Genomic DNA, 19,860 nt, shown 5'->3' on the forward strand with positions numbered 1-19,860 from the left:
ATGGGGGGAAGACCGCCATCACACCCACCTTACTCCTGTGGAAAGGAAGCCTCCACGAGATCCAAGAACCTGCTCACAGCCCATAGATTTTAAGTGGTAGAAGGGGGACCTGATCCCAGACAGTCACCCTGAGTTCACCCTCACAGCCCTGTGCCACGCTGCCTGCCTACTGACACTGGTCCCGGTGGCTTCAGCCTTTCTTTCCCCGTCACCATAGTTCCGAACCGGAGTCCCCCTAAAACCGAGTTCCCTTACTGAGTTTATGATTAATCTCTCTGTTCAAAACTTTATTTCCTTTCTTGTCCCCTCTGACCTCAACCACATGCTAACTGAACAGTAATCAACCAGAGTCAGAGGAGGAAGATTGCCCGTTGTAGATTTCATCATTAAGGTACAAACTCAGGTTGTTCTCCTAACAGGCCCTGGAGCCATGGACCACCTGGGCAGAGAATCCTAAACCGGAGACATTCTGACTCCAGAAACCGCAATTAAGAAATGTCACAAGACATGTCACAAGACAATGATTAATCCCAGCTTCTTTGTTCATCCCCTTTAAAAACACCCCTAACTCAAAGACTAATCTGGAGTGGATCTGAGGCTCATCTCCCACTCCCTTGCTTGGCGCCCTGCAATAAACCCTGACTTTGACGCAAACTCCCGCTGTCAGAGTTTGGCTTTCTGTGCCGTGGGCACGTGAGCACTTTGCCCGGTTGCATTCAGGCCCCATCATCTCCCACCTAGACCACTGCCCAGCCTCTTCTCCCCTCCTCTTCTCTGGAATCTTCGCCCTCCCATCCATTTCTGCTCATCTTCCAAAACTAGGATTTCCTTCTGTTGCCGGGAGGTGTCTTCTCACATCAACCAGTTCTTTAGTTCTCTACGGTTACCAACTGGGTGTCCAACAATTCAATTCCATTTTGACACTGTCTACCTGGAGTGAGCATCAGATCACAAATCCCGGGCTCAGAGTCACAAGCCTGCCCCTTCAGATGCCAGCTGCAAGTCTTGGGTCACTTGTACTTCTGACCCATCAGCTATAAGTCAGGGATTCCCACAAGCCCCTCCACAGGCTTGATAATTTGCTAGAACCACTCACAGAACACAGGAAAGTGCTTTGGTTACTGTTACTGGTGTATTTTAAAGGATACAACTCAAGAACAGCCAAATGGAAGACACGCATGGTACAAGATGTACAAGTAGAGGGGTGCACGCGGCCTCTTTGAACACACCACCCTCCCGGCACCTCAATGTGTTCACCATTTAGGAATTTTTATGGAGGTTTCATCACACTGACATGATTGATTAAATCACTGACAACTGGTGATTAGTTCAATCTCCGGGCCCCCTCCCCTCCCCAGAGGTTGAAAGTTCCTACCCTCTAATCCTGGCTTGGTCTTTCTGGCCACCAGCCCTCATTCTGAAGCTGCCTAGGGGTTCCCAGCTATCAATCACCTCATTAGCATACAAAGGACACTCATCCTCAAGAGTTTGGGGAGCTATGTGCAGGAACTGCAGACAAAGACAAAATATTTATTTTTTATTAACCACAGTCCCTCTACTCGGAAACCTCCAGTGGCTCCCCATGACAACAAAGCAGAGCCCACACTTTTCAGGGTGGCCTGTAAACCATACACAATCTCATCTCCCCTGATTCCTGCCACCTTGTTCTGGTCCGGGCTGATCCATCTTGCAGATTCCTGCCTCTGCACCTGTGCCTCATCCTCCTGCCCCTTCACTAAGTCAAAATGGAATCAAGGGACTTCCCTGGTGGTCCAGTGATAAAGAATCTGCTTTCCAATGCAGGGGTCGCGGGTTCGATCCCTGGGCAGGGAACTAAGATCCCACGTGCCGCGGGGCAACGAAGCCTGCGCACCACAACTTCTGAGCCTGCACGCCTCAACTAGAGAGCCTGTGTGCCACAAACTACAGAGTCCATGCGCCCTGGAGCCCGTGCGCCACAACTAGAAAGAGAAATCCCACACGCCACAACTAGAGAGAAGCCCGTGCACCACAACTACAGAGAAGCCCGCGCACCGTGACAAAGACCCGATGCAGCCAAAAAAAATTTGTTTAAGAAAGAAAATAAATAGAAGCTCACGCGGGTCAATGAAGACCCAACACAGCCAAAAATAAATAAATAAACAAAAAAATAAATAAATAAAATAAATTTTTAAAAATGGAATCAAAACATTTCTTAGGATGCCATTGGTTTAGAGATGTGAGGAACCTCAGATTTTACAGATGAGGAACTGATGACCCAGACTGCTGAATGGCATAGCCCCAGATTATAGATTCATTATCTCTCAAAGGCAGAGAGAACGGTACCCATCTCTGAATTCCGGGGACGAGCGCTGGGGATGACAAGCTCCAAATGAACAAAGTCTTGTGTAAACTTTCAAAAGCACAAACCACACACACACACACACACACAAAACAAAAATTAATTTGATATATACCAAGTGGAGGATTTCTGATCAATGAAAAGACACTACGGACAAAATTACTAAACCTAAATAGAAGATATTTGCAATGTCTAAAATTGATTACAGATCAACACTTAGAATTCCTGAAAATCAGGAAAAATAGAGCAAACCTAATTTTTAAAAAAAGAGCAAAGTATGTGAACATGCAATTAGGGAAGAGGAAACCCCCAAAGTTAACAAACATATCAAATTCACTAGTTATTAGAAAAATACAAGATCAAACAATGAGATGTCATTTTACACCTCCTGGAAAGCTGGAGAATGATGCAAAGCGGGGGTAAGGATGCGGGGGTCGCATCTGCCTGGGGGTGGGTGTGGTGAGTAGAGGGCTCCAGGAAAGCAATCTGGCGGTCCTTACAGTACAGTCGCTGTGGCCAGCAATTCTGCCCTTGGGTTTGGATCCCAAAGAAATCCTCCCAGGCGGGACCTGCAGGAGGCTGTTTGGGGCAGCACATTTGTGGAACTGCAGCACGATGTGTGCGATCTCCAAACCCATCCTGGGGGAGCAGATGCTAAAATGTGTGGAGGTCTCCATGGAGCACAATGCACAGTGTACGTATGGGGTAGATACGGAGTGACACCGCTCGATGAGGAAACATTAAGAATAGCTCATGTGGAGGGGGCGGGGTAAGATGTGACAGGGTGAGAGAGTGGCATGGACATATATACACTACCAAACGTAAAACAGATAGCTAGTGGGAAGCAACTGCATAGCACAGGGAGATCAGCTCGGTACTTTGTGACCACCTAGAGGGGTGGGATCGGGAGGGTGGGAGGGAGGGAGACGCAAGAGGGAAGAGATATGGGAACATATGTATAACTGATTCACTTTGTTATAAAGCAGAAACTAACACACCATTGTAAAGCATTTATACTCCAATAAAGATGTTTAAAAAAAAAAAAAGGAAAGAAAAGAAAAAAAAAAAAAGAATAGCTCAGTCCAAAAAAAATAATAATCAAACCTCGGGTGAGCCTTGCAAATACAAACTGCTACATGGTGTTACGTGATTAGCATTTAAAAATAATTTTTTTTAATAAAAATTTTTTTAAAAAGGTAAAGAAAAATTAGTTCAGACAATGGGACTTAGAAGAGATGGTGGAGGGGCTGGAGGAGGGTGGTAGGCTGTGCGGGGCAGTCAGAATCAGATAAACTGAGAGCTGAAAACCCAAACCTCCATTCCTCACAACTTTTGCTTTTTTTGGCAGGGCACATGGAGCTAACCTTTACTGAGTACTCTGAGCCAGGAGGGTACTAGGGATTTTTACATTTATTATCTCATGTATCGCTTGCAAAACTCCTACACCGTTGGGTAGGGGTGATCCCTCCTGTTTTGCAGTTGGAAACAGGACGCTCAGAGAAAGCAACGTGCTAAACTCACATGGTGATGCACATTGGATGCGTATCTGAGCTGTCTTCCTGTCCCTCTGCCAATACAGCGACACCAACTAGCGACTTGTGACATTCTCCCTCTAGAGTTTTCTGCCTGGCAGCTGGGTCCAGGGGTCTTCCCCAGGCTTGTCCTAGGCTCCAGAGCTATCAGAACCCCTCCAGCTCTCTCCCTGGGACACGCGGGTCCAGAGGTCTAGGGAACTCCTGAGGTTAAGCTAGATTCTAGTAGCTTCCCCTTTGCCCTCCAGACCCACGCATCCTTAGATGTGGCTCCTCGAACCAGGTCCAGTTTCTAGAGAACTGGAGATGCCCCTGCACAACTGTTTTCCACCCTGATCTAAATCTCCAGCTTCCTGGGAGTCAAGATGTAGCGGCAGGTGGGTGGGCGTGGGAGGAACATTAACAGCAGAACAGCGATAAATTCCCTGAGAGCAGTATAAGCAAAATGACAGTGAAAAACCTCTGTAAACCCAGAACACGGCAGAGCTTTGTTAAAGCAACGCGAGAACTAGGATTTTACGCAGGTCAAATCATGTTTGTCAAACCCCAGAACTGCACAGAGTAAGTCTAATAAGATGCTATCAGGACCCCGGCTGTTGACCCTCCTCCCCCTCCTTACCCCCTGCCAACATTATATAAGCTGCCCAGTTTTCCTCAGGCCCCAGTCCACTTTTTCTTAGTGAAATTGAAAAGAAAGTAATTCCATCCAATAGAAAGTATTCTAAAAGGTCCCGGTGGTGATGGGCTGTAACTTGCAGCAGACTGCTTCGGCTTTACCCAGCATCCTGTCACAAACACTTGATATGATGACTAACACCGTGAGCTTAATTTGACTTAAAGAGAAAAACATTATTATTCAGGAAAACTAGGAATTATCCATCTTTTTTTCACCAAAAAGAGTCTACACAACTGTGGAGAAAAGAGTGTCACAAAAAGAAAAGTTTAGAAAGTTGTGGTTTATACATGAAGTCAAAACAAACTTACGTAAGGTTTATTCTTCCTCAGAGGAAATGGCAATGTAGGCTAGTAACAAGTCAATTTTATAAATATTTATTCTGCTGTTACCTTAGGGCAAAGCATCAGGCAGGTTGAGCTGCGGAGATAAGAATGCTAAGAGGCCACACACGGAATTATTGAGACCCACGATTCTTTGGTGGAGTCCAGATGCTGGCAAGCTCCCCAGATAAACTCTGGGGCTCAGGGGTCCCTTTGTATTGCTGCTGCTTTGAGCATCCCTGATAACCTTAAAACCAACGATCAGAATGGAGAGGAGAGCTCTCTGCCCTTCTCTCATCTCTCTACAATGGGCTTTCTTGGAAAAACCCCCCCAAACAAAACAACTCTACCCTCTTATCTTTTCCTGTCCTCCTCTCTCCAAGTTTCCAGGGGCGGGGGGGGGGGGCGGAAATACAGCACTGTGCTTTGCTGACCTCTGTGCTCTTCTGATACAAAGTGTGCCATTAGCCCTCTGTATTCCAGCCTGTACCATACCTCTCCCTGCCTTCCAGATGCACACACATGGACTTCACAGATTTCCCTGGACCCCTGCTCTGTTCTTCTTCTAAAGCTCCTAGGATTTCTTGCCCCCAGTTTCTCCACGGAATCCCTTTACTCTAGGATTTTACACAGGGTTAAACTTGGTGCTGGTCTGACTTACAAAAGTCATACCTATTTATTACTGTGTAACTCCTCTCTGCTCCTTTTCTAGAATTCAGTCTAACAAATAAGGCATCACCTTTAACAGAGCACTGGGGAACTTGGACTTAAACTCTTGCACATGTTTTAAGAGCCTCTCATATCTTAAGTTGGACTCTCTTCCTAAATCTCTTCTGCTAAACTGGTTTTACTGCAATCCTTTGAAACCCAGTGTTTTCAGCATTTTGGCCTCCTCTGGAAGTTTCTTTCTGTGTTTAAACCTCTACAGCAGGGTCTGGTAATAAAAGAACTAACATTTAAAGAGGCCATACTATGTGCCAGGCAATCCTTTGAAGTAGATAGAATTATCACCCCCATATTATAGAGGCAGGAACTGAGGCAGAGAGAAAGTCAATTGCACACAGAAGGTGCCCAGCCTTTTCCCCAAGGCTGCCAGCCTAAATATGCTTAAGCTGCGGGGTCAAAGGGCTCTGGAGTCCATTCTTAATCTGTCTCCCTATTCTGGAGCTGGGTGACCTGGATAATGCACTCAACCTCTTTGACCCTGAGTTAGTTTCACTTCCAATTATTGGTAAATCGAGATAAAGCATTCTTCGAAAGACCGAGCAGTAAATGAGAGGTTCGTGACGAGTCTGCCTCGGTCCCAGGCACTGGATAACTGGGGTCCCACGCACCCCAGCGGAACGCCCTCACTGGCAGGGCTGGGACCCGCTCCTCGAAATGCCCCATCTCACGGTGAGGGTGCAGCAACATCAGTCCGTTTAAGACGAATCGGCCAAGGGACGTCTATGTCTGCGTCCACCTGGCACACTTACGGGGAGTCTCGCTTTCTCCCCACAGCGCTCTGCGCCCCGGTTCCAGCTCGCCACCCGTGCCTCGCCGTCGGCGGCTCCTCCACCCCGGCTTCTCTCTCGGTCCGGGGACTCTACCCAGGGGGCTCCCGAGCTTCCCGGGCTCGCCGTCTTACCATGGCATCGTAGCCCAGGGCGTTCATGAAGTGCGCCACCTCGACGCCCTTGTACACGGTGAACCAGATGGTACCCTGGTACTGGTCGCCGGCGTCGAGCAGCAGCACGTGGGGCTCGGCGCGGCGAATCTGGCGCACCTTGGTGGCGAGCCGTGCCACGCCGCCCACGCAGCGGCTGGCGTTGACGCACTTGCTCGAGTCCTCGCTCGTCTGCTCCAGCCGGCTGTGCACGTCGTTGGTGTGCAGTATGGTGAGCTCCCAGCCGCCTGCCGCGGGCCACAGCAGCGCGCCCAGCGCGAGCAGCCTCAGCGCTGAGGCGCGTGCGCCTCGGGGACCCATGGCTGCAGCTGCCGGCGAGGGCGCGAGCGCGGTGAGTGCTGGCGAGCCGCGCGGGTGGAGGCGTGCGGTGGCGAGCGCGGCGGGCGCCGGAGTCAAGGGCCCGGGCCGGCGAGCGGGCGGGCGGGAGGGCGAGGCGAGGCGGGGCCGGGCCTGGGCGGGCTCTCCTGCGGCCCAGAGGCCGGCCCCACGGCCAGGCGCACGCCCGCGCGGTGACCCGATACGACCCCGGCCCGCCGGGCTGCCGGGGCGGCTGGCACCCGCTCCGGGCGGGAACAGTGGGGAGGTTGTTCCCGCTGGGGACCGGGCACCGGCCGCGGTCCCGGCCCGTCCCGGGAGCCCGGGCGCCGGCGGTGGGCTGTTCTTAACGGGTTGCGAGGGGGGAGTTGGAGGGTCCACCCTGCTTCCAGGTCCTCCCTGATTCTCGCCTCTTTAAAAGTTTTCTAAAGAGGGATGCCTTGTTTGTGTGAGTGGGTTTGTGGTTGCGCGAGCTCATCACTTGAAAGAACGAAAGAGGAAAGAGAGAGGAGGTGGAAGGGAAGAAGGGCGAGACGAGGGAGACAGGGGAGCGCTGTGCTTTTGGGGCCGTGGGAGCCAAAGACGGGTCGTGAGCTGTGACTGCTCCCTTGCCAGTTGAAGGACACACCAAGTCTGCGTTGCTTAGACGTAGAATCTCAGAAGCTAGAAATCATTCTAATCCAGTCGCGCGTTTGTGGATGATTATAACCTTAGCGACACAACAGCAGCGGTGCGCGGTAGCTCTTGGAAGCTAAAACGGACCATCCCGAGTGAAACCAGTAGCTCTGAGGGTGTGATGCTGCCTTCTGTTGCTTTTCTAGGCTTTTTTTTTTTTTTTTTTCTGTCCTCTTTTTGAGGTTTTAATGTTTTAAGGATGGTGTGGTGTGTGTGTGTGTGTTTAAGGCAAAACTTGTGGCAAGGAAGGCAAGGCTAATAGGAATGCATACAGGAAACAAATCATCATTATAATCGAGTTTAATATTGCTGCGGAGTTTCCCTCTGTTTAAGAGATTGATTCCTGGGTACAGTTGATAATCTAATTTGGGAAGGGAAGGAGCCCCTACTAGGTGTCCCATTATTAATGCTTTAAAGAACAGCCTATGTTGTCCTCACAATTCTCCAAAATGCATCAAGCCAGTCCTGCTGTATTTTTTAAAGCTTTGGGGAACGAAAAATACATAACATAATTTACCATTTTAACCATTTTAAATGTGCAGCTGAGTGGCATTAAGTATGTTCACATTGTTGTGCAACCATCACTACCATCCATCTCCAGAACTTTTTCATCTTCCCAAACTGAAACTCCATAGACATTAAAAAATAACTTCCCATTCCCCTCTTCCCTCAGCCCTTGGCAACCACCATTCCACCTTATGTCTCTATGAATTTGAATACTCTAGGTATCTCATATAAGTGGAATCAAACAATTTGTCCTTTTGTGACTCATTTCACTTAGTATAGCGGTTCAAACATGGCTGTTCAAGGTTGTAGCATGTGTCAGAACTTTCTTTCTTATTAAGGCTGAATAATATTCCATTGTATGTATATACCACATTTTATTTATCCATTCATCCATTGGTGGACACGGGTTGTTTCCACTTTTTGGCTATTGTGAATAATGCTGTTATGAACGTGGGGTACAATATCTGTTCAAGTCTCTGCTTTCAATTCTTTTGGTTATACACCCAGCAGTGGAATTGCTGGATTGTACGTACGGTAGTTCTGTGTTTAATTTTTTGAGGAACTGCATACTTTCTTCTATAATGGTTGCCCCATTTTACATTTCCATAAGCAATGCACAAGGGTTCCAATTTCTCTACACCTTGCCAACACTTATTTTCTGCTTTTGCTAATAGCTATCCTAAAAGGTTTGAAGTAGCATCTCATTGTGGTTTGATTTGCATTTCCTTAATAATGGATGATGTTGAATATCTTTTCATGTGCTTATTGGCCATTTGTATATCTTACTTGGAGAAATGTCTATTCAAGTCCTTTGCCTATGTTTTAATAGGATTACTTGCGTTTTTTTTGTTGTTGAGTTGTAGCAGTCTTTATATATTCAGGGTGTTAGCTCCTTATCAGATATATCAGGGGTCCCCAACCCCCGGACCAGTACCAGTCCGTGGCCTGTTAGGAACCGGGCTGCACAGCAGGAGGTGAGCGGCAGGCCAGAGAATGAAGCTTCATCTGTATTTACAGCCGCTCCACATTGCTCGCATGACCGCCTGAGCTCCGCCTCCTGTCAGCATTATGGTGAGGTGTATAATTATTTCATTATATATTACAATGTAATAATAATAGAAATAAAGGGCACAATAAACATAACACACTTGAATCATCCCACAGCCATCCCCCCTGACCCCCACCCCAGTCTGTGGAAAAACTGTCTTCCACGAAACCAGTCCCTGGTGCCAAAAAGGTTGGGGACCGACCGCTGAGATATATGATTTACGAATATTTTCTTCCATTCTATGGATTGTCTTTTCACTCGGTTGATACCATTGCTGCACAGATTTTTACATTTTGATGATGTCAGATTTATCTACTTTTTTCTTTTGTTGCCTGTGTTTTTAGTATCATGTCCGAGAAATCATTGCCTGATCTGATGTTATGAAGCTTTCTCCCATGTTTTTTTCTAAGAGTTTTATAGTTTTAGCTCATAGCTTTAAATCTTCAATCCATTTTGAGTTAATTTTTGTTAATGGTGTCAGATGAGTGCAAAGTTGTTCTTTTGCGTGTAGATATCCAGTTTTCCCAACACCAGTAGGATGGATATTTATTTATTTATTTTAAGTCTTCCTGGCTTTTAAATATTTATTTATCATAAGGTATTGGCTCATGGGATATGGCAAAGTCCCACGATCTGCCATGTGCCGGCTGGAGGCCCAGGAAAGCCATTGATGTAGCCTAAAGTCCTAAGAGCTGGAGAGCCAAGGTGTAGATTCCAGTCTGAGTGTAATGGCCTGAGAACCAGGAGCATCAGGACAGGAGAAGATGGATGTTCCAGCTCAGCAGTCAGGCAGAGAGGGAATTCAACCTTCCTCTGTCTTTTTGTTGTATTCAGGCCCTCAGTAGATTGGATGGTACCTACCCACACTGGGGAGGGCCATCTGCTTTCCTTAGTCCCCCACCTCAGATGCTAATCTCTTCTGGAAATATCCTGACAGACACACCCAGAAATACTGTTTAACCAGCTATCTGGGCATCCTGTGGCCCAGTCAAGTTGACACATAAAATTAGCTAGCATGGAGAGTGTAAATCATTTGCCCAAGAAAAAGCTGTACAGGTTAGGAGCAGCAGAGTCTGAGGCCATACAAGACCCCTTAATCCTGAAATTCATGCTTTGCAATATTTGCCCACCTGGCTGAAGGTAGAGGAACTGGTAGTTATTTTTTAATTAAAATTAATTTTAGACTGACAGAAGACTTACAGAGGTAGTACAGAGAATTCTCACACACGCTTCACTCATCTTCCCCTAATGCAAACAGCATATATAACCATCAAAACTAAACAAATAATACTGAGACAAAACTATGAACTATGTTGCTGACTTTGTTTGGATCTCACCAGTTATTCCACCATGACTTTTCGGTTCTAGCAGCCGATCCAGGGTACCCGACTTAGACCTTAATCTTGTCTCCTCTAATCTGTGACAGTTTCTTGGTCTTTTGTCTTTCATGACCTTGACACTTTTGAAGAGCACTGGTTTTTGTATACTGTCCCTCAGATTGGGTTTGTCTGATGTTTTCTCCTGGTGAGGCCGAGGTTATGGATTTGGGGGGAGAATACTGCAGAGGTGAGGTGCCTTTTCATCACGTCATATCTGGGGTACATGATATCAGCACAGCTTACCACTGACCACTGGAGGACTGATGCTTTGTTGTTTCTTGCTTTTTAAACCTGGGCCATTGAAATACCCTTCAAAATTCCTGTCCTGGGGATGCCACCAGACTTCTGCTCCAACATCATTCCTCTGTCATTTGTTTGCACACAAGATCTAAAACGGCTTTGATTGCTTATTGGATCAAATTCAAACTTCCCAACCTGGCCTTTTAAACAGTCACTTCATCCATCTAACTTTACTTTCCACTGTCCCTCACCGGTCCATGCTTCCTCTTTCCTTCCCTCCCCACCATTCTCAGCCTGCCCTCAGGCCAAGGCCCAAGTTTCCTTGAGGGCCTAGTTCAAGTCCCTGTGAAATTTCTTTGACTACTCCAGACAACAGTGAGCTTTCTTTTCTCTAAATTTCTGATCTATTCTTACAATCTCACTTGTGGTTTTGCCTTTTTCCCTAGGTGTTTAATGTGTGTGTCTTGTCTTTCCTCCAAGTGCTAAATACAAAGTAGCTGCTTCAGTAGTGTGATTCAAGTAGCACCCACCTAAAATCTACTTAGACATCATTCAGTTAGTAGGTGGCAGACAGATTTTGAATAGAATTGAGTTGCAGCACTCAGATTACATTGTATGGTCCTTAAGTGTTAAGGAGTAGACATTATCACTCCTCTTTTATAGGTAATAAAATTTAGGTTCTGCATGTTAAATGGATTGCCCAAGGTTCCACAGGTGGACTTTTTTTTTTTGGCCACACGGAGGGGCATGTGGGATCTTAGTTCCCTGACCAGGGATTGAACCTGTGCCCCCCTGCGTTGGAAGCGCGGAGACTTAACCACTGGACCACCAGGGAAGTCCCCCACAGGTGGACTTTTATCTTTTATGTATGTAACTATATTTCACACAAGTTCTCTGTCCACTCACCATGTTTATTTCCTACTGACCTTCATCCTGGCATCTCTGATACCCAGGGAGCAGTTCTTGGGGATTTCTGAGGTCCCTCAAGAAGCTTGGGATCATCTCCTGCAGCTTTTGCCATGGTCTCTTTGTGGCCACAGCAGGATGATCAGTGTATAGCTGCCCCTTTCATAAACCACAAGGAATAGAATGGGTTGGGTCCGAGTCAGTCCGGGACACATAGAATTTACAGGGCCTGAGGACACAGGCCCTCGTGCCCACACACCCCCTCTGGTACCTCAGTGCAGACCCACCTCCCTCTCCAGCATCCTGGAGGCAGACAGATGTTCGATGTGCAGCCTCTCTGTCACAGCCCACTCCCCCCTACCCCTGAAGATGTAGCAGCAGTAACATCTCCCCCCATCAGACCCCGCCCCCTCCACACAGTGCACTTCCTCCCTCCCCTCAGCCTCCATCAGAAGCCGCATGGAATGTGGGCCTTTCTTCCTCCAGGTGGGATTGTAATGCTTTTACCACAGGCAGGAGGACCTGTGACACTCCTGGGACAGACTCCTCTGTGGCCCTGAGTGGACAGGTTTGAATATCACTGTTGCCTCTAGGCCCCTTCTGCTTCTACAGTATGTAGTGCCATGTTGCTGGATTCAGAGTCCAGAGAATTCAAGTACATCCTTCTGTTAGATCCTACCAAATCACCAGGAAGAAAAAGAAAGGTGCACAGAAAAATGTAAATCCTTACCCCATTTTATACCAGAGGATCAACTTGAGAGCTACTGCGATTCTTTTTTTTTTTTTTGAACATTTATTTATTTATTCGGCTGTGTCGGGTCTTAGTTGCGGCACTCGGGATCTAATTCCCTGACCAGGGATCAAACCCCGGGCTGCCTACACTGGAAACATGGAGTCTTAGCCACTGGACCACCAGGGAAGTCCAAGAGCTATTGCAGTTCTTAAAGGGAAAACTCTGGGAGCCTTGTTCTCCGTTTAGCAGGGAACACCTTAAGAACTGCTCTTGCTTAGCAGTTTCCATTTCCCATGAGCCCTAGATATGTATTTCCTGGCTCTTCAGAAAATCTTCCGGATGTTTATGTCCATTTGAAGTCCTTAATGTGCTGGGGCAAAATTTAACTTTTCTTCCAAATTCTTGTAACATAACTTGGTGTCTGTTCCCCAAGTGTGTAGGCACTCATGCTTTAGAATTAGGGAGAATTCCAAGCAGAATTGTTAATATCTTCAACAACAAATAAAATTGTATCCAGTGCTTTGCCTGTAGTGTGTACTCAGTTCATATTTTACTTGGTTTGAGAGAAGTCCATAGGAATTGGGATTGGAAACTATTTGTTCATTTATTCAGCAAATATTTACTGAACACTTACCATATGACAGGTGTCAGAGGAGACCAAAGTGTTATGGGTTGAATTGTGTCCCACCAACTGTGACCTCCAGGACCTCAGAATGTGATCATATTTGGAAATACAGTCTTTATAGAGGTATCAAGAGAAAATGAGGTCATTAGACTGGGCCCTGATCCAGTATGACTGGTGTACTTATTAGGGAAATTTGGACACAGAGACAGGTGCACATAGAAGGAAGACATAGTGAAGACTGTTGAAAACAGACAACAGGCCCTAAGTGGAGCCAGTTATGCTGAGCCCCAAGTCACGAAACCAAGACTTAATTACAGTTTCGGCTCTCCCAGAAATGGAATCTTACACCAGTCAATCAGGAATAGCCTGACCAGCACCAGTCAGGTAATCTGCCTGGCAGGCCCCTGCCATCCCCTATAAGGAAAGTAATCTTGCAATAACCAATCTGCTGTTTTGCCTTGTGCAACTTCTTTATTCCTGCTCCCTTCTGCCTATAAAATCTCTTGCCTTGTATAACTCTTCAGGGAGCTTTTCCATCTACTAGATTGGATGCTGCTTGATTCATGAATCTTTGAACAGAGCCAATAAGATCTTTAAAATTTACTCAGTTGAATTTTTTTTTTAATCAAGACACACACAGAGAGAACACTACATAAACTTGAAGGCAGATAGCAAGGTGATGCTTCTACAAGCCAAGGAACGCCAAAGATTGCCTGCAAACCCTCAGAAGCTAGAAGAAAGGCATGGAACAAATCCTTCCATCACAGTCCTCAGAGAGAACCAACTCTGCTGACACCTTGATCTCGTTCTAGCCTCCAGAAAAGTGAGCCAGTAAATTTCTGTCGTTTAAGCCACTCAGTTTGTGGTACTTTGTTATGGCGGCCCTAGGAAACTATACATGAAAGCAGAACGAAGCAATCACAAAACTGTGTGACATGATGCACAGGGCATACATGTGACCCCTCAGGGGGAGCAGAAGCCAAGTCATACAGTCCTTGACGGCCAATGTAAGGGGTTTAGATTTGCCCTTGGGTCAAAGGAGGGAAGACAGTGGAGAGACAAGCCAGGAGGTCCATGCCAGCTGGCAGAAGGCACATAGGGATTTTATTTTTAGTTTTTTAAACCACAGAAGAGGACATATTCTTCCCCACCTGAACTCTTTTCTTCTGGCAGGATGGAGGCTTCCTCAACTGGAAACAGCTAAGAGATGGAGCAAAGCCCCAGGATCCTTGGCAGCAGAGGGAAGATAAGGAAGATGTAAAAGTAGTCCTCGAAGGGTCTTACACTGGAGTGCATGCCCTGGTCCGGCTGCCTCCCGATCCGTGTTGCTCCAGGTGCCACCCAGGCCACGCCGAGCTGCTGTGGGAAGAAGACCATGGATGGGGCCATTTTGATTTCATGTACTTGATGATTTTTAGCCAGAATGTCTGTGAATGAAATTATAACAATTAGGTGAATTAAACTGTTTTTAAAGCAATGATCCTTTCCCCCCCCCCCCCAGCAGAGTTTAAAGCTCAAGAAGGGAATTTATATTTGAGCCAATAAGAAGAAACCAAAGAATTGATAAGAAGCTTGGCATGAGACCAAGGTCTTCCAATCTTCCAAAGGCAAAAACCTAGATTCTAAAAAGGAGCAGGGAATTGCCATTCTTTGGCAATATGCTCATTTTGAAATAATATTTCTTTTTCTGCCAAAACTGTTGTTTCCAAATTTGGGGATTTTTGTATCGAATGCCCTTTAAATTTCAAAAGTTTTTTTTTTTTTTTAAACATTGCAATAAAACTGGAAAAATCTATGGATTTACCTTGATTTTAAAGAATATAATTTTGTGTTTCATTCTGTAGTGATACATGCAGTTTTTACGGAGTGCAAAATTGGAAATTTGGTGTACAGCAAGTATTTGGATTTTTACACTAAAACCAAAAATGCTAAATACTATGCAAATGTGATAAAACATGGGATTTCAATTGCAATTAAAGTGTATTATAATGGGAAAAAATAGTGTCTTTTAAGAAGAAAATAGTTCTAGTAGGACCCTGGACTTATATGAATCTATACAATTTTCCTCTTGAACATTCTGAGTAAGATTCATTTTACAGTCAGTGTTTATTTTTTGTTTTTGGTTTTTCCTTTCATATGCTTTAAAATATTATAATATTTTAAATTGGCTTGGGGGAATTTGAACTTTAAAATTATAAGATTTTAAAGTAACCGATATTTGTATTTATTCAGTGACTTCTGAGAATTTGCAATTCTACACTATGTTTATCTGTAATTAAAATAAGGATCCTGATAATGTGAATTTCACCCAGGAATCTTTTGAACAAAACCTCAAAAGCCTGTATTGCATCGTTTCTTGCTAATTGGTAGTCGGTACCTTCTCTGCAGGAAAATTAAAAACTTTGATGGGCATTGGTTAAAATAATACTAATAATACTAACTGGGAGAATCATTTGGATGTATATGCTACACACTTTAGAATAAGTATTATATTTTAAATTTATAAGAGAATGTTGTACGTTTAAAACAACAGACGTTTATAGGTATGAAAAGTGTGCAAAATTTAAAATCTTTGGAGATAAGGCCAGGATGTAACAAAGTTAAAAAAATATATACTTGAACATAAGAATTTTGATGTTACTAGAAATTAAACAGTAGGAGTTAGAATTGGTTTATTTAGTTAGAAATCATATGAATCTTGTATTTATAAATATTAAGTCATTATAGATGGACCAGAGGATGATGACAAATAAACTATTGTTTATGTGCTAGGGTTTTCCCATTATTTCAAAATAGAAGACATCCTTCTATTAGTAGCTAAAACCAGCTATCATCTAAAACCAAAAGGAATTACTAGAAAGTTCTGAATTATATTCAGAATTGAGATTTGTACTGATACTGTATTTTTTTAACTTAAATTGTGGGATAAAGTAAATAATTATATTAATTTTATCAGGAAAAAGATAAGTACAAGATATTCAGTTTAGAGGAAATCAAAAATTTTAATAGGAGCACCGACCTGTTACAACTGGATTGGAAATATCAATATGAAATCATTCCTTTAAAAGAAAAACCTGTTTAGCTCTTCCACTAAAATCGCCCAGGAGCAATATCACCCCATGACACACGCTAATGTCCAGTACTATGGTCTCTAGTGCTATTTTCCTCTAAAACAAACAACTGATTCCATGTCTGGGGCTAAAAGGTACAAGTAAACATGAGAATTAGGCAATGTGTGTAACATGAATCTGGGGAAGTGGCCAAGGTGATCGCCCTGTCCTTGATGGTGTGAAATCATTGTTATAACAACAGTAAATAGGGTTCTAGGCATCCTATCAGGGTCAAAAAAAAAAAAAAAAGAAAGAAAGAAAGAAAGAAAAAAAGAATCTAGGTAGCTGTATGGCCCAAATCAGTGCTAGTAGATGAGATCATTGACTTTATAAGAAGCAGCAAGTGGTCTTCCAATTGCTGTGATGGGAGACTCACATCGTAAGTAATCTCATGAGATTGCCCATGATGGTTCCAATAACTGGAGGGCACACTGCTGTCTTCATTAAGGGCAGTCTATTCCAACTTCCTTTCAGAAAAACCGTGAGCTGCCAGGCCACACTTATTTCCACACCAACGCAACCTTTCCAGTTCAGAGTGAAACTGAGCGGGACCCTGTGGGGCTCCTGGGCAGGGAAGCCTTTCTGTCCCCCGTTTCTTGTAGGACTCCGGCCTCCACGACCTTCCCTGGGTTCTAAGGGACAGATTCCAACGGTTGCTAATCTGGGAAGGGAGGGGATGCAGGGATGGGGGAGGGGCAGCCAGGAAACAGTAGTGCAGCCTTGGGGCAGGGTCCTGGTTCCCCCTCAAGGGATACACACAGCAATGTCTTTAAGCTCTTTAAGATGTCAGCATTTTTCACACCAGAGGAAGACCACCTGAGGCTACATTAAAGGAACCAGAGAAACTCATCCAGAAGATTACCTGAGACCAGATCAGAGGAGTGCAGGCCCTGCACACACCCTAATCTCATCAGCAACCCCACCCTTGAACTGTTGCTATAAAACTCCTCATCAAATCCTCCTGGGTTGGGATATACAGTTTTTCAGGGCAGGAGCCCGCTGTGTCCCCTTTGGCCTGGCAAAGCAATAGAGCTATTCTCTTCTACTTCACCCAAAACTCTTGTCTCTGAGATTTGATTCAGCACCGGTGCACAGAGGCTGAGCTTTCAGCATCAAGAGGTTCTTAAGGTTATCTGTGCAGTGGACCTTTTGCCAGTCTGGCAAAGCCTATGGACTCTTCTCCTAATAATGTTTTAAATGCATAAAATAAATTGGATTACAAAATAAGCTAATTATAGTGAAATATAGTTATCAAAATATTAAAAAAATTGTGATATAGTAATACATGTATTCTTTGTTAACACATTAAATGACAAAAAACATTTAAAATATTGGCAAGATAAACTAGGTTTTATTTTTTGAAGACATTAGTGTGAAGGCAGTAGTTGCTTAGCTTGAATAAGAGAATTAAACTATGGGGAGGGCCTTTGTCAAGGCAACATGCATGCGTGTTGGGAAGCCAGTCAATTTTGATCTTCTGTTTGGATGGTCACAGTGTTGAAAATCCCAGTTCTCAAAATATATTGTTGTGATTAGAATTAAGGCTTCCATAGTTCACTTTACAAGGCCAAGATTGGCAGACGTATTTCAAAGAACATCACAACTTTAAAAATTAAATGCCAATTGTAGTCAAATTTTTGTCCAGAAGCCAGTGAGTTCTTCTTTGGCTAGGTCATTATTTTCAACATAGATTCTCAATCTTTCTTTTATGTTTAGTACTTTTTGCTTCCTGTAGATGACCTGGAGTAGGCAAATATTTCTTCAACAGAAGATCTTCAGTATAAAAGTAAATAGAAATGATGATAGTAGACATCCTTATGTTCTTCTAAAATTGAGGTGGAAATCATTCACTATTTTCACCATAAAGTATGATAGTTTCTGTAGGGTTTTTAATGTAACTTTATCAGACTAAAAACAATCCCTTCTATTTTCACCTTGTTGAAGAGTTTTGGTCATGTTGATTTCTTTGAAAAGAGAAATCTGAGAACACCTGGGTCATTTCAGAGGCCTATCAAAAGTTATATCTATTTAGATGACATTAAAGTTGAATGACGGATTCACAGTTCTTTCCTTTCTGATATTAACTGTGTCCTCCAGCATTTAAAAGTTGAAAGGATCAGCAAAATATTCGCAAATCAAATCCAGCAATATATGAAAAGAATTATATACCATGACAAAGTGAGATTTATCCCAGGTATGCAAGGCTGATTCATCATTCAAAAATCAATTAATGTAAACAATCACATCGACAGGCTAAATAAGAAATATCACATGATCCTATCAATAAATGCAGAAAAAGTGTTTGACAAAATCTAACACCCATTCATGATAGAAACTCTAAACTAGGAATAGAAGGGAGCTTATTCAACTTGATAAAGAATATTGACAAAAAATCTAAAGCTAACATTATACTTAATGGTGAAAAACTTGAAGTTTTCTGACTAAGATCAGGAATAAGAAGAGGATGTCCCCTCTCACCTTTGCTTTTAACCATTTTATGGAAAGTCATAGCTACTTTAATAAGGTAAGAAAAAGAAATAAGGTAAGCAGATTAGGAAGGAATAAATAAAACTGTCTTTGTTCACAGATGACATGATTACCTATGTAGAAAGCCGGAAGGAATTCCTGGAACTAAAATGCAATTATAGCAAGGTTGCAAGATTCAAGGTCAATATTCAAAAGTCAATTGCATGCAAAAGAATTAAACTAGACTACTATCTTACACCATACAACAATATTAACTCAAAATGGAGTATGACTTGAATGTAAGACCTGAAACCATAAAACTCCTGGAGAAAACATAGGTGGTAAGCTCCTTGACATTGGTCTTGGCGATGATTTTTTGGCTGTGACTCTAAAAGCAAAGTCAACAAAAACAGAGATAGACAACTGGGACTACATCAAATTAAAAAGCTTTTACACAGCAAAGGAAATCATCAACAAAATGAAAAAGCAACCTACTGAATGGGAGAAAATATTTGCAAATCATATATCTGATAAAGGTTAATATATAAAATATAAAGAACTCATACAATTCAATAGCAAAAAAATCAAACAGTCTGATGAAAGAATTGGCAGAGCATTTTCGAAAGAAGACATACGGATGGCGAACAGACACATAAGATGCTCAACATCACTAATCAGGGAAATAAATGCAAATCAAAACCATAACAAGATATGACCTCACACCTGTCAGAATGGCTATTATCAAAAAGGCCATGAATAGCACAGCATTGTAAATCAATTATGTTTCAATAAAAAAATATTAAAACTAAAAAAAAAAAAAGACCACGAATATCAACTGTTGGTGAGGATGTGGAGAAAAGGGAACCCTGGTGCACTGTTGGTGGGAATGTAAATTGGTGCAGCCACTATGGAAAACAGTATGGAGGTTTCTCAAAAAATTAAAAATAGAACCACTATATGATTCAGTAACTTCTAGATATCTACCCAAAGAAAACAAAAATACTAATTCAAAAAGATATATGCACCCCAATGTTCATTGCAGCATTATTTACAAAAGCCAATATACAGAAATAACTTCAGTGTCCATCAACAGATGAATGGATAAAGAAGATGTGAGATACACAGACAGACAGACAGACACACACACACACACACAATAGAAAACTATTCAGCCATAAGGAAGAATGTAATTTTGCCATTCACGACAACATGGATGGACCTGAAGGGCATTATGTTAAGTGAAATAAGTCAGACAGAGAAATACAAATACTGTATGATTTCACTTATATATGGAATCTCAAAAACAAACAAAACAAAACAA

General features: G+C 43.6%; 1 protein-coding gene and 1 long non-coding RNA gene across 6 annotated transcripts in view; one reads left to right on the plus strand and one right to left on the minus strand.

The window, feature by feature from the left end:
* NT5E (5'-nucleotidase ecto) overlaps window positions 1-6,835 on the minus strand; it is a gene marked incomplete at its 5' end in the record, with an annotated part of 45,559 nt that extends 38,724 nt beyond the window's left edge. For both annotated transcript variants that reach the window (XM_082473980.1, XM_082473979.1), the window contains one exon: window positions 6,497-6,835. In XM_082473980.1, the coding sequence (XP_082330106.1) occupies window positions 6,497-6,835 (339 nt within the window). The remainder of the gene's footprint in view (window positions 1-6,496) is intronic.
* Window positions 6,745-19,377, plus strand: LOC309666532. Of its 4 annotated transcripts, none has more exons than XR_014267140.1 (4): window positions 6,752-6,866; window positions 9,050-9,103; window positions 13,594-13,786; window positions 14,137-19,377. It is a non-coding gene; the product is annotated as an uncharacterized lncRNA (long non-coding RNA). The 4 variants fall into 4 exon arrangements; XR_014267141.1 differs by having other exon boundaries at window positions 6,861-6,943; XR_014267142.1 differs by lacking the exon at window positions 6,752-6,866 and adding an exon at window positions 6,952-7,298.
* The last annotated feature ends 483 nt before the right edge of the window (window positions 19,378-19,860 follow it).

This window comes from Balaenoptera physalus, assembly GCF_965194825.1.
Source record: "Balaenoptera physalus genome assembly, chromosome: 9".
Lineage (NCBI taxonomy): Eukaryota > Metazoa > Chordata > Mammalia > Artiodactyla > Balaenopteridae > Balaenoptera > Balaenoptera physalus.